At 40.9% G+C, this 13,583-nt stretch overlaps 1 protein-coding gene across 1 annotated transcript in view; it reads left to right on the top strand.

Annotated features, from left to right (window-relative positions):
• Positions 1-1,689: 1,689 nt before the first annotated feature.
• Positions 1,690-13,583, top strand: part of LOC137893240 (dmX-like protein 1) — a 37,057-nt gene continuing 25,163 nt past the window's right edge. Inside the window, exons 1-17 of the mRNA XM_068738692.1 lie at positions 1,690-1,776; positions 2,565-2,690; positions 3,675-3,752; positions 4,315-4,393; positions 4,493-4,637; positions 4,994-5,060; positions 6,189-6,373; positions 7,165-7,369; positions 8,523-8,703; positions 8,915-9,091; positions 9,216-9,454; positions 10,240-10,957; positions 11,440-11,561; positions 11,998-12,087; positions 12,225-12,327; positions 12,457-12,576; positions 12,992-13,204. Coding sequence (XP_068594793.1) covers positions 1,690-1,776; positions 2,565-2,690; positions 3,675-3,752; positions 4,315-4,393; positions 4,493-4,637; positions 4,994-5,060; positions 6,189-6,373; positions 7,165-7,369; positions 8,523-8,703; positions 8,915-9,091; positions 9,216-9,454; positions 10,240-10,957; positions 11,440-11,561; positions 11,998-12,087; positions 12,225-12,327; positions 12,457-12,576; positions 12,992-13,204 — 2,935 coding nt within the window. The remainder of the gene's footprint in view (positions 1,777-2,564; positions 2,691-3,674; positions 3,753-4,314; positions 4,394-4,492; positions 4,638-4,993; positions 5,061-6,188; positions 6,374-7,164; positions 7,370-8,522; positions 8,704-8,914; positions 9,092-9,215; positions 9,455-10,239; positions 10,958-11,439; positions 11,562-11,997; positions 12,088-12,224; positions 12,328-12,456; positions 12,577-12,991; positions 13,205-13,583) is intronic.

The raw sequence follows: 13,583 nt of genomic DNA, 5'->3' as shown, positions 1-13,583 counted from the left end.
GTTCGCATTGTAGAGCAGATAGTCGGTCCGTAACCAAATGCGTGTCAGAAGTAGCCTGCAGCTAGCTGTGTAGCTCAGAAGCTAGTGGCAAGGCTAGTTAAACGAGGATACACAACCAGTGGCGTGGAACGTCACGTTGTGATATCCTCGTATCTGAAGGACATGTTTTAAAGTAGAAAGACAAAGTAAGTTGCTCACTATTTGCTCTAATAGTCGTTGTGCGGTGTTATTGAAACTGCACATGATTAGCTAACTAATACATGCAGCTAAGTTGTGTTGGCATCTGTCTCTAGAGTTTGTAAATATGCCAGTCAGCCGCATCGGCGCGTTAAGTTGAATGGCTTCCTTTCATTAGTGTATTAGTCTGCTGTAATTCTCTGTGTCTGACGGTGGCGAGCGGCGTTCTATCACGTGAGCTGCCACGGCAGAGGAAACGTAACTCAAATTGTCTCCGGTTATGAAACAACCAGACTTTCACGCTGCACACTGTTGAAGCCGAAGTCAGATGTCGATATTTACAGAATTGTTTTCCAGATGAATGGAAAAACGTTGTCATAAATACGCGCGCGCGCGCACACACACGCACACACGTGTGTGTTTGTTTTGAGGGTGTTCGGTGGTTCACTTGATCGACTCACCTTGGCTTGCAGTGAAAATATTGTACAAGCAAGACAAATCGACACAAACGGTGGTTCAACGAGGCCTTACGAGGTTTAACGAGGTGCTGCGGTAAGATGACAGGCTGAACTCGGGCCGTTCACACATGCTCTGCTCTTATTTTGCCAATTGGACTTGATAAACTGGCAAAATAAAGAGGTCACATCCAGGCATTTATTAAGTCACTGCTGTTCTCATCTCAACCAAATGACTTATGTCCCTGCTAATATTTTTGTCTTTACTGGAATGCATTTGAAATGCTATTTTCAAATTGTTTTAGAAATGCAGTTAGCAAAATATTTTCCCATTTCCATCTAGACAGATGCAGCTCATGCACACACAGCTCAGTTCGTTACCCAGAGTTCATGACCTTTTGTGAGGATCACGATGTAGATCGACCGGTAAATCCAGAGCCTCACCTTTCGCCGTGGCTCCCTCTTCACCATAATGAGCCGGTTTAGCATCTGCCTGTCGATCTCCGACTCCCACTCTTGGAAAAAGGCCCCAAGATACTTAAACTCCTCAACCCGGAGTGAGCAACCTGGCTTCCGGCTGAGAACTATGGCCTCAGTCTTGGAGGTGCTGATCTTCATCCCCAGTCTAGTCTACTGGGGCTAAATGTCTGTTACCATTATGTCCCATTTTGGGACTTGATTCATAAAGTTTCAGGTTGTTGCATTCAAGGTTAACGTATAAACCACGTCGACATGTTGAAACAATTGACATATCATTTCGTTCTTTCTTGATGATATTGCAAGTGCTTAATTTTGAATCAACTTGCAGTCATTACCTCTGGCTCTGAGTCATTAATATGCCGTCGGCTTGATATTTACTGACTCAACCAAAACATCCGTAAACATCTCTGTTTTCATGTCTGTTTTTTCTTTCTAATACCAAATCTGCAGATTTCTGAGGTGAAATTACAGGCTACAGGTGAAGATGAATCCGTCAGTCCCATGGTTTCCCATGAATCTCATCTGGCGGAGGAGGGTGTTGTGAGGAAGTTGCACAAGGCAATTAGAAACAAGAGTCATGAATCTTCATCAGGTCCTCACAGGGGCCGTCAATCCTGGAGACAATTGTTTCTCTGTAGGAAATGTCAACAGTGTGCCATTCACGGTAAGGTGTTGTCGCCGGCGGAAATATTTCCCTTCCGGCTCTTTAAGTACCATGATTCTTAGAAGTGGTTGACCTGATGTGTCGGAACAAATATCTGTTTATTTGGGGGGAGAAACTTCCTCCAAACCTGTGACTGGCACTGTAAATGTATAAAATGGTGTAAAAGTGGAGAATGGAAAAAGATTGAAGGAGCAATTTGAGTTACAAATTGAGTATTTCTATAAATTTGATCCAGATTTTTACAGTCCTCAGGCCCTCATTGGTCTATAAATGCTGAAAAGTATATACATCCAGAGTATTAAAAATGAACTTGAGACCAACGCACGTGGCTAACTGCAATTGAGTAATTCTTTTCTTCTTCTCTGCTCTGTGTAATAAGTGAGCTGTCCCTCTGTCTTCTCACAGTCTTCACTGCTGTATGTTTGCTGTACGTATATACCCCAAAAACACGTCCCTCTTCTCCAGGAAAGCCTCATTTAGGCTTCGGAACTGTACTTGGTCTCAAAAATAAAAATGCAGCGAGGCTGATTGCTTTGGCGCTCTGATTTCAAAGTAAACTACTAAGTGCTACTCTACTGCTATTTGAAGAATGGATCAATATGAGAACTATTTCTGTCCATCTGTCTTATGACGGTAACGCAATTGACATTTATTTACTTTTACTACAACCCTGTTGGAAGGTACGTTTAGTCTGGCTGCAGGACAAGTGCAGCACAGATAACCCATGTCACAGTTCTCTCTTGGTCACGGTGCCATTGTAAACTCACTGTCTACCTGTCTCTCAACAGGCCTATGCATCAGGCTGTGATGTAGTGATTTTGGGTAGTGACTTTGAGCGACTGCAGATCATCCCAGGGGCCAAACATGGGAACATCCAAGTGGGCTGTGTTGACTGCTCTCTGCAGGGCGGACAGGTAAGATTAACAGAGATGCTTCGTTCTGTCAGGTTCTCGGGCTGATGTGGAAAAACCCCGGTAGAATATTCCTGAGTCACTATTTCTCTTAAATATAGACGTGGCTGTCATTGAAGTCAATATTCCACCTTATTGATACCTAACCCTCAATCAAATCCTGCATCTTTACGGAGGTCAAACTGCAAAAATAGGGCACCAGTTATAATTCAGAATAATTCAGTGAAGGCAATTGTGTTTCAAACTCCACCAAGGATTATGTTTTCATCAGAGTTTGTATGTTGTCCCCCCCACTTTACTACCTCGCTTCATCTCTGGTATTTTTTCATTGATTCATTATTACACACACACATACTCTGTGATCATACATTTCATGATGTAATCATCAAAATTGCCACCTGCACCAGCACTCTGCTCTTCATTTTCTGTGATTACACTGCTTAATTCTTTTCACAAATTGATTACATATAATTTTAACTTGATGCTTGTCAACATCATTTGTGTACTAAATATTGTTTGTTCCTTTGCAGTGTAGGTATGTAGTGTTTTGTTCTCCCTTGAAGTATAATCAGTCGTCAAATGTATTCTTAAAAACACAAAGGCTGTTTTCATCATGTATCATGGCATGTGACTACACTTGAGCATGTGATGGTTTGTATGAATAAGCCTGTGGCAATTCATACATTTTTCACGTGTATGTGAGTCAGTATGCGTATTATTAACCAAAGCAGACACGCAGATTGTTTTATTCAGGACATGGCCCTTAATAAGCTTTTAGTTAATATAGTTTGCATTTGTATAAGAACGTAATTCATAATTTTAATCTTCTACATTTTCATAAAGGTCAGTGATAATCTATATACCGTATATTTTTTTTTCTTATTCAGAAATTGAACCAGAATTTAATAAATAGTTCACTTTTGGTGAAACCGTACGTCTGTCTCTTACCATCTAATGAATGTTGCATTTGATCTTTTCTGCCCACAGATTGCAGCTTCTTATGGAAGCATCGTGTGCATCTTTGAGCTTGTTCAGCACCCAGATGAAAAAGTCACATCTCTGACTGTGAGTAGACTATGAAATCGTCACAGCACGGTGATGCATGCAGAACAACCCCGAATAACAGGATTTTCAAACCACTTGATAATCTAAATGGAGCAGAATATTGTTATTCCAATCCCATCAGGAATTCACTCATGAACCACAAATATTTTAGCACTTAGGTACATTTTTAAAGAATTACTGTGTGTCTTGCAGACATTGTCATGTTTATGGATTATTCCCATGCTGTCGTCTAAGCAGAAGTTCTATCTTTACTCTGTCTGTGTTGAATTGTGTAAAACTTTTACAGACATTAAAAACTAGCAATAGGGAATGGAAAGTCTTAACGCATTAAAAAAAAAAAAACAGTACCTCTTTCATTGCAGAAGTTTTCTGGTATTGTGGCTTCTGTGTGGACTGATCACATGTGACTCACATAAGAGCAGCTTCACAGTTGGTTCTTTGTTTTAAGTTGAAACTGGTGATATAAGGGCAAAAAAAAAAAGATCAGGACCTGTTAACTTTTATTTTTAATTTATTCTTTGTTTAATACATTTGTTGTTTGTTCATTTTTTAATTGACACAGAAGGTGAATTGCCATTGGCACAAGACTGGTCAATTTGTATTAAAGTCTATGGTACGCAACCTGGCTTGGCACCCTACAGGTACTGTAATAAATGTATTGTGTTGTTAAAATATCAAATTATGGCAGGCGGGTTATCTGGCCTGAAGGTGAATGTGTTTCTGTGTTTCTGTGTTTCTAGGCAGGACTCTCTTAACTGGCTCTGGTAGCCTCCAGTTGTGGTGTGATTTTGATGGTGTGAAAGAGGAAATTAAAGAAGAGGGAAATGAGACAGAAATGACGATAAGAAACTCGCATTCTGCCTGGAGGTGCATCTGGCAGAGCAAGTAAGAACTGAACAGCACATAATGATCACATGCTGCTGTTTGTTTCCGAAGTTTCATTTGTTTATTCATTTGAACAGGAATGTTTTTCTAAATGTCTTCATATTGGATAATGTTATAAACACTGTTTTTAGTTATGTACAAAATAACCAAATTGGATAATGTTATAAACACTGTTTTTAGTTATGTACAAAATAACCAATTTGGCTAAGCTAGCTCGTACATTGTTTTATCCAATGTTACGCTAAAAGAAAATTGGGAGAATTTTCTGTGCTATGTATATTATATTCAAAAGTACAAACTTATTATAAGCAACATTAATTATTAAAAGTTGCTATAATTGTAATTTTTTTTGGAAGGACGGCCTCCCCAGTCAGTTTAATGAAGTTCTCCCCTGATGGTGAATTCTTTGCTACTGCTGGACAGGTGAGTTGCTTTTGACTTACGACAGCAGTTGCTAAACCTGTATTGATTTTTATAAAAGGTAAAGTAAGAAAGTTATTTTTGGCCGTTTACTTTCATGGTTCAAGTCAAGTTCTATGTCAAGTCTGCTCTACTGGCTGCGTTCACAGCTACAGTATATCTGAGGAGTTAAAACATGCACTCTGTTATTGTCAGTCCTTTGAGCGGTTGTTTGGTATTCTTTCGTTTTCTTAACCGCTTTATCCGTAACCGGGTTGCGGGTAGTATCCCAGCAGTCTACAGGCGAGAGGCGTGATACACCCTGGACGAGCCGCCAGTTCATGTCACGGCCACACATAGACAATCATTCACGTACACACTCGCACATACGGACAATTTAGCGTAACCAATTCACATAAATTGCATGTTTTTACTGGTGGGAGGAAGCTGGAGAACTCTGAGAACCCACGCAGACACGGGGAGAACACGCAAACTCCTCACAGAAAGGCCACAATTTGGATTTGAACCTGCAACCTTCTTGCTGTGAGGCAATGGTGCTGGCTAATGTGGCTATTCATCCATTTTCTTGTAGACGAGACGACATAAAGCGTATCATCATCATGCGTCTTTTCCTTCTCGCTGCCATCCTCACCACTCGTTTTCTTTGGACCCATCACTTATTAAGAATATTCACAGATCCAGCCAACATCGCTGAACGAGTGAAGTGAGCTCGTAGCGCTCGGCCATTTATCGTCAGCATCTGGAAGCGTGCTCACACGCTCGTATCTCAAATTTATGCTCGCATCTCAATGCAAGATATTGCTCACAGGCTTGCTCGTATCGCGGAACACTCGCACGTCGAGGTATTACTGTATACAGTAAGCGTACCATCTGTTGGTGCATACTAAGATTTGGAAACCTGCAGTGCAATCTGCAAATACAAATTCAGAATTAATGTGTTTAATGAAGTTTTGAAGTGTGTGAGGCGTAAACATGCTGATAGTGTAAAAATGCATCTGTAAATCTTAAACGAAAGAGGGAATAACATTTGGATTGTTTCTTCTTTAATGTAATGAGCAAAATAATGAAAACTGATAATGGTGGATTCTACAGCACGACGTCAATATTTCCTTGTTGATATTTCCTCTTAAGGATGACTGCCTAATAAAGGTGTGGTACAGCACAAGTAAGTGGAAGTTGGGTGTTTCCAGACTCGTCACACCTCTCGAACCCAGCGTTGGTGTCAAGGGAGAGCCGGACTTTTCCTTTGTCTACCTGGCCCATCCTCGCTCCGTTACCGGCTTCTCATGGAGGAAGACCAGCAAGTACATGCCGCGGTATGAATATTCTCAAGGCAACTTTTCAGTTATTCTGTACACAGGTATCATCTGTTTTTCTACACATTAATATACTATGTTTATAAATAAAATAAAAAATCAAAATGTAAAATATGTGTTTGTATTGCAGTCTTATTGTGATACTGTCCGGTAGCTCCGTTCTATGCTGTTTTGTTGAATCATTCTTATTTTGCATGACCTGTAATTGTTCTGATAGAAAATAAAAAGTGGCAGAGTTCATCCGGGATATAGCATACATACTAAATACTTTTTATTGATTCGTCCCTCGGAGGGCAATTTGGTTTACAGCAGTTACACTTTCTAACTGTAGTCTGCTGCTGGTCGCCGCGTGCGCATGCGCACAGGCAATGTGGGTGAAATGTCTTGCCCGAGGACACAACAACAGTGTACACATGTGCCTGAGCCGGGGATCGAACCGTCAACCTCTCAATCATAGGACGACCCTCTCAACCACCTGCGCCACCATCGCCCCCTGTGTAAAGCCATGAATATTAATTTGGAAATTAATTAATTAATGAAAGATCATTAATTGAATTATATAGTCATTATTTCCTATTGGCTCGCAAAAACAAACGTAAACAGTAAGACGGGGTAATATTAATAAGGAGTTCTCATTCAACTCTTGGCAACTTGCTCTGTTTGTACATTTAAACAGAAATTGAGACCTAAATTCAGGATTTTGATGGTTTTCCATTAGGCTTTACTCCCCAGCATACTTTGAATAAAGTAGTTTGCCATTGTGTTTATTTTTTATTCATCTCTCCTAACAGAACTGCAGTATGTAACGTTCTACTTACCAGCTGCAAGGACAGCGTATGTCGTCTCTGGGAGGAGACGCTCCTGCCAGGAGACTGTCTGCTATCCAGTCACCATAACAACCGAACTGCCAGACAACACGGCGACACCTTCAGATGCAGTGGCCCTTCTAGTAAAACCAGCAGCAACTGGAAGACCTACGGAAAAACAGCACAGGAAGTAAGCTACTTTTTTTTCTTTGATACAGCCCCAGTAATTATTTATTTATTCTTAAAATGTAAACGTGAACAGAACAGAATGTGATTGTTCTTTGTCACATTATTTTCATTAGAAAACAATGCAAAGATCCATCCTTTGTAAATATAATGTGGTTATTCTGTCTTGGATGCCAGAAACACAATTTCAGTTACCAATATGTTGGGATGGAGAAAGCCGTTTTAGAAAATAAATTGTTATTGGTAATTGTCATCAACGAGCAAGGATGGGACAAGGTTCACCCCTTTGTGAACGCATTCTGTTTTCATTTCCATTTTGAAATTGGGGGTCGAAAAGGTTAGCCTAGTGCTGTTAAGGGTCAATGAAATTTATTTAGGTCGGCATTGACAGCTGGATCATTCTCAATGTTTCTCTTGCTTATAAAATAAAAATAAAGAATCAAAAAAAATAATAAATTGGGTTTTTTTTCTGGCTCTGATGTAGGCGGCAGGCTCCAGGATTTTAACCACTATTAATATAGGACATCAGGATACTGCAGAGATGTGAATGAGAGCAAAGGGAGCCTCCAAAGAGGATGGAAATAACAGAGGCTTAGCGGAGTTAAAAGGGAGCCGTAATTAGCCATCAGCCATGAAGAAGATTTTATTTTTCTAGCTTTGTAAAGCTTTAGAGACTATCAGGGAGAAACATGTGCCTCCTTTTGTGAAACTAAGCAACACCTCAGAATGAGATATCTGATTTTGCTGCTTTCATTTGTATTGACTGGCGGCATTGTTACTGACAGCCTAGTTAGGCCTCAAACGCAGCATTTACTATTGAAATAGGGACATTGAAATGATAATGGTCTCACCAACGCTTACAGAGCCCAAGGCCCACGAGGTTACAAAAGAATGAGTATGCAAATGCTTCTGCTGTGCCTTGAGGAGTATCTGTAAGAGTACATGTGTGGAATTATTCATTAATAAATCTAGGTCAAAACCTGGTGTGTGAGGCAAACACTGAACCTACCAGATGAAAGATTAAAGTCTCTTCTGTCATCGGGGGGGGGGGGGGGGGGGGGGGGGGCGTTCCTACGTCAATGGCATTTAACTCCAAGTGCCGTTGACGTCTAAAGACATTTAATTATCTGACTTGAATAATAAATCTTTCCTTACAGATGGATTTTCAAGAACCATTAGAATACTCCTTTTGCCGAGATGCACCTCAGCCGTCGCTGACTGGCTGCCTGCCACACAATCAGAGCCAACACTACAACCACAAGACGACCAGGAGCAACATGCCCCATGCTAATGCTCTCTGCCACTTCCATATCGCTGCCAGCATCAACCCTGCCACAGGTTCGACTCGATCACTTTGGTTTCTGTAACTGGTCGGGTGATCCTGATTATCCTCCTTACTGGTATTAAAGTGGGACTAAAATATTCTCCAAATGTAGTTTGAATGTGAAAGATTGTGCGGTATCTGATTCTGTAACTGCAGCTTGGTTTTGGTGTTCTAAACATCGACACATGTATATGAAAGCTTGAGCCATTTACCTCCTGAACACAGACATTCCTCTGCTGCCCTCCATCTCTTCTCTCAACACCATGGATGACGAGGAAGCTGGAGGCCCTTTTACTGTCCATTGGCTCAACAATAAAGAGCTTAATTTCACATTAGCAATGGAAGTCTTCCTGCAGCAACTCCGAAGCAGCCTAGAGCAACAAAACGAGTGCTCCCAAGAAGGTACTGACAAAGATTTGGTATATTCGGTATTTTTGTCTTCAAGCGTGAGGTGGTACCATCCTATGCTTGATGCTCTGTCTTTCAGAATGTTGTTTTGGACATTATGCTTTCCTTTCTCTTCTAGAGCCTGAGGGTGAGCATAACTGTGATGGGGAAGATAATAACATGCCAAGTGATCCCTTAGGACCGGAGGCCGGGGCACTTCCTTTGGCAGCCGTGAAGCACCAGGTGGACGTGCTGTTAGAGGAGTGGAATAAGGGCTCAGACATGTTGTTCAGCATCCATCCTATGGACGGCTCTCTGTTGGTCTGGCATGTGGACTGGTTGGATGAATACCAGCCAGGCATGTTCAGACAAGCGCAGGTATGATTACTGTTGATGTGGTTTATGATTTATGTTGTTTTAACTTCATCACTCACCAATGAGGTGTTCACAAATATCAATAATCTGAGTTTACAACTGCTGAAAACTTACAGGCACAGAATTGCAATGAGAAACTATGGAAAAGCAAATGATTGTATTTGACTTAAGATATTATTATTTAACGAACGTGGTAAACTAAACAGATTCACACTTTCCAGTGACTTATTTCACAAATTGATTCTCTGGAAATGTAGTCATTTATCATCTGAATAAGTTTGTGATTCATTTTGACAGCCATGATGATGTGACTCTTTTTCGAATGGTTAATTATCCACCAGCTCAGACAATTATATTATAATTATGCTTGACTTGAAAATCAGATTCAGAAGTCCTCCTGGGTCATTTTTATTAGAGTTGATATAATGAGAATCTTATGAAATGGCAATTTGTCAGTCAAGCGGGACAGCGAGCAGAATCCCAACTTTCATTAACATTCAGATTGATTAGGCTGCTTAGATAAAGATAAAGCGGGATTGTTATTGTTGTTAGGTTAATCAAGAAGTGTTGGAGTGTTGATAAACACTATTCATTTTCACATACAGTATATGGGGTGGCAGGTGATGGCTGTATTCATATGGTCTGCATCATTGTCTACATACATACAAAACGTTCACCTCTGTCTCGAGCTTTCATTGCAGAGATGATTTCATAACGTATGATGTTGGATTTAAAAAGTTGTTTTCGCTTCATGTTTCATCTCGACGGTGTTTCTGTTTCTACATCAGGTGTCCTTCGTGTCCCGTATCCCTGTAGCATTTCCTGCAGGTGACGCGATCTCCCTTAGCCACAGTGTGGTTATGTACGCCTGCAACAAGAATGTGGATCTGGCTATCCAACATGGCAGACATCGACCACCCGGGAACACATTGTCTCAGACCAAATCTGCACTAATAAGCTATGGAGGTCAAGAAAAAGTTGCACCCAGTAGTAGTCTTCGACTAAGTATCTTCACCCCAAATGTCCTTATGATCTCCAAACACGCCGACGGCTCCCTGAACCAATGGGCAGTCAGCTTCGCAGAGGACTCTGCTTTCTCCACTGTGCTCAGTGTATCTCACAAGTCACGGTACTGTGGCCACCGTTTCCACCTCAATGATCTGGCCTGTCACTCAGTACTCCCTCTCCTCCTCACCACATCACATCACAATGCCTTGAGAACACCCGAGATAGACAACATCCTGGCTCCTCTGGGCACCAGCTTCTCTGGGTTCTTTCATTTAACATCTTCGCCCCGTGGGTCGTGGCCCAGCCGGGTCTCCTTGGGTGTGGTCTCCCAGGATCCCAATGCGATCTACAGTGAGCTAATTTTATGGAGAGTGGACCCTGTTGGCCCTCTGTCTTTGTCTGGTGGGGTTTCTGAACTTGCCCGGATCAATTCCCTCCATGCATCAGCATTTTCAAATGTAGCCTGGCTACCTACACTCATTCCCAGCAGCTGCTTAGGTGAGTTTCCTTAGGACTATAATTTCTGCTGCTTTATTAGCCGTTTTAGTCAGCACAAGTTCATTAATAATACTTGTTCACTGATCTAAACATATTTTTCTCAACTGAAGGAGATGAGATCTGGGATGTATAATCCCCGTAGATGTTATATTTTTAGTTTATACACACTACTTGTTACACTATTTAAATAAATACTGTGTAGAACGGGTGTCCCCTGTCTCTCGCCCATAGCCAGCTGGGAGAGGCTCCAGCATAACCCTTGACTCTTATTTCACACAGGCAGCTGAAGATGAGATGATTACGATCGTCTCGTCTTCAAGAAGCTTAATGAATTTTGTTTTAAATGTAAATTTTGTCTATATAATTTGAGCAGAAGTATTTATTTGTTAATAATATTGTACCTCAGCATTGTATATATTTTTGTTTGGTTTATATGGTAACAATTGTCTTAATAGCAAACGCCTTCATTTTTGTTTCTTTAGGTGTTTACTGCAACTCTCCCAGCGCTTGCTTTGTTGCAAGTGACGGCCAGTCGCTCAGGCTGTATCAGGCTGTCATCGAAGCTAAGAAGCTGTTGAGTGAGCTCTCCAATCCTGAGATATCAGTAAGTCATGCGCCAGGTTTCTCAAACTCTGTTAGGTATCAAACGAAGAGGTTTCGTCATTTTGTATTCACACCAGTAACAGCTCAGAAGAATTTCCCCTTTCACCGAATTATTAGAAAATAAGATGGTGTTAGGTTTAGATGCAATAGTAGAAAGATTACATGGGATCGCATAAATCAAGTTATAAAATATTACCTGGATCCGTCTTCCCCAAGACAGCAGAGTTGACTCCAGCAACAAGTCATGGTTAGTAACGGTACTTGGCTTCAAAAGATCAGTTGTAGGATCAATAGTAAAATGAAGATCATCCAGTTGTCGTCAATAGCAGAGCAGCTTTTGGTGAAATGCTTTAATTCTTTAACACAGTACCTCTATGTTTGGACAAGGTTACATTAGTGCTCGAATAAGTAAAATGTCAACTTTTGTTTCACATTAGAAATATGTTGGCGAGGTGTTCAACATCATCAGTCAGCAATCCACAGCAAAACCAGGATGCATCATAGAGCTGGATGCTATTACTGGCTTTGTGAGTATAAATAAAGACCAATAGGAGTTCGGTGTATTAGGTGTATGAAGGAAATGCACGTCAACGGTTTAAAAACACTGTTAGCATATTTGATTATGACTGTATTAACAGAAGATGGTTCACTTGGTCTTCTGCAGCAGGGGAAGGAGACCCAGCTGCTGCATGTTTTTGAGGAAGATCTGATCCTTGGCAGTGAAAACACAGGGAGCCCATGGAAAACTCTTGATTCTCCTCAAACTGGTATCAAACAAAATTTAACTCCATTCTTTAAATGGATATTTTTAAATGTCAGTTTGTTGCTCCATCCTTTAACAGAACGTTAGTGGTTTAAGTCTTTATCATACTCTGTTTTTGTATATTTCTCTGTAGCCTCTGGTGAGCCCCTCTTCTCAGCACGTTTTTTCCTCGTGGTGGTCGAAGTGACGCCGACTGGTCGCTCACTTCTTCACATGTGGCATCTCCATCTAGCAGCGGAACCTGTCTCAATGGGTGGGTGCTTTTAGTGACTTGAAGTTCACAGGGTGTCATTCAAGTTTTGTTTCATTCACACCATTGTTTCAGTTCAAATACTTTCATAAATTATCTTGTTTAATACCTAAACAAATAAATGAAAGGCTGCATAAAGGACATTTTGCAAAAGAGAACTTCTCTAAAACCTGATGCCTGATTAGAACCAGTAATTGGTAACTTTTTTTTAACACTCTATTTTAAAACATTATGAACCATGTTTTCAAATGATCTGTGAGCTGAAGATTTTTTACAGCTGCATACAGTAATATTTACATGCTATACAAATAATGACTGACATACCGTTTCTTTCAAACAATAATATATTAAAGCAAGTAGTCTGGGAAGGTTTTGCGATTTTCTCAACATTCCACTCTTCCTGTTTGTGTTCCCACAGAAGACAACACAACAGAGGATGCCACAACCTCTTCTCTGAACAACTCTCAGTTCAACTTCGACATGTTCAATTCTCCAGTATCTCCAAAGAGCAAACCATGCACTTCCAATCTTCACAGTGCGTGCCGTCTCAGCCTCACTACGCACAGGGTATACAGCCAAGAGTTGGCTCTGCCAGAGGGGGTAGAAGCCATCAGCGTCACACCCTCAGCAGGTAAGGGACAGTCGAGCCCCACGCGTGCAATTTACAAAAGGTTCTAACCTGTCTCTAGTAGTAAAATGGAAACATCAAGACAAGAACACAGTCTCTGAGGACACAGATACGCTCACTACTGGAAAAACTCTGTTTGGATAGATCATAACCTGGAAAAATAGCAATACGTCAAACAAATTACCCAAATTCAAAGGTACCTATTTGAATTAAATACACGACTTGCATATCAAATATCATCAAGATCTATTTTTGGAGGACATGAATCGACGATGCGTATGGATAAACAAGGGTTACCACATGTGCGAGCAGTGCAGTGGAAAGATTAGTTATCCTGTTACGGCGCTGCTTACAGGTATAAACATGCATTACTTTAATAATC

The sequence above is a fragment of the Brachionichthys hirsutus genome, chromosome 4, assembly GCF_040956055.1.
Source record: "Brachionichthys hirsutus isolate HB-005 chromosome 4, CSIRO-AGI_Bhir_v1, whole genome shotgun sequence".
Lineage (NCBI taxonomy): Eukaryota > Metazoa > Chordata > Actinopteri > Lophiiformes > Brachionichthyidae > Brachionichthys > Brachionichthys hirsutus.
This window is presented reverse-complemented; position numbering and strand designations above follow the sequence as displayed.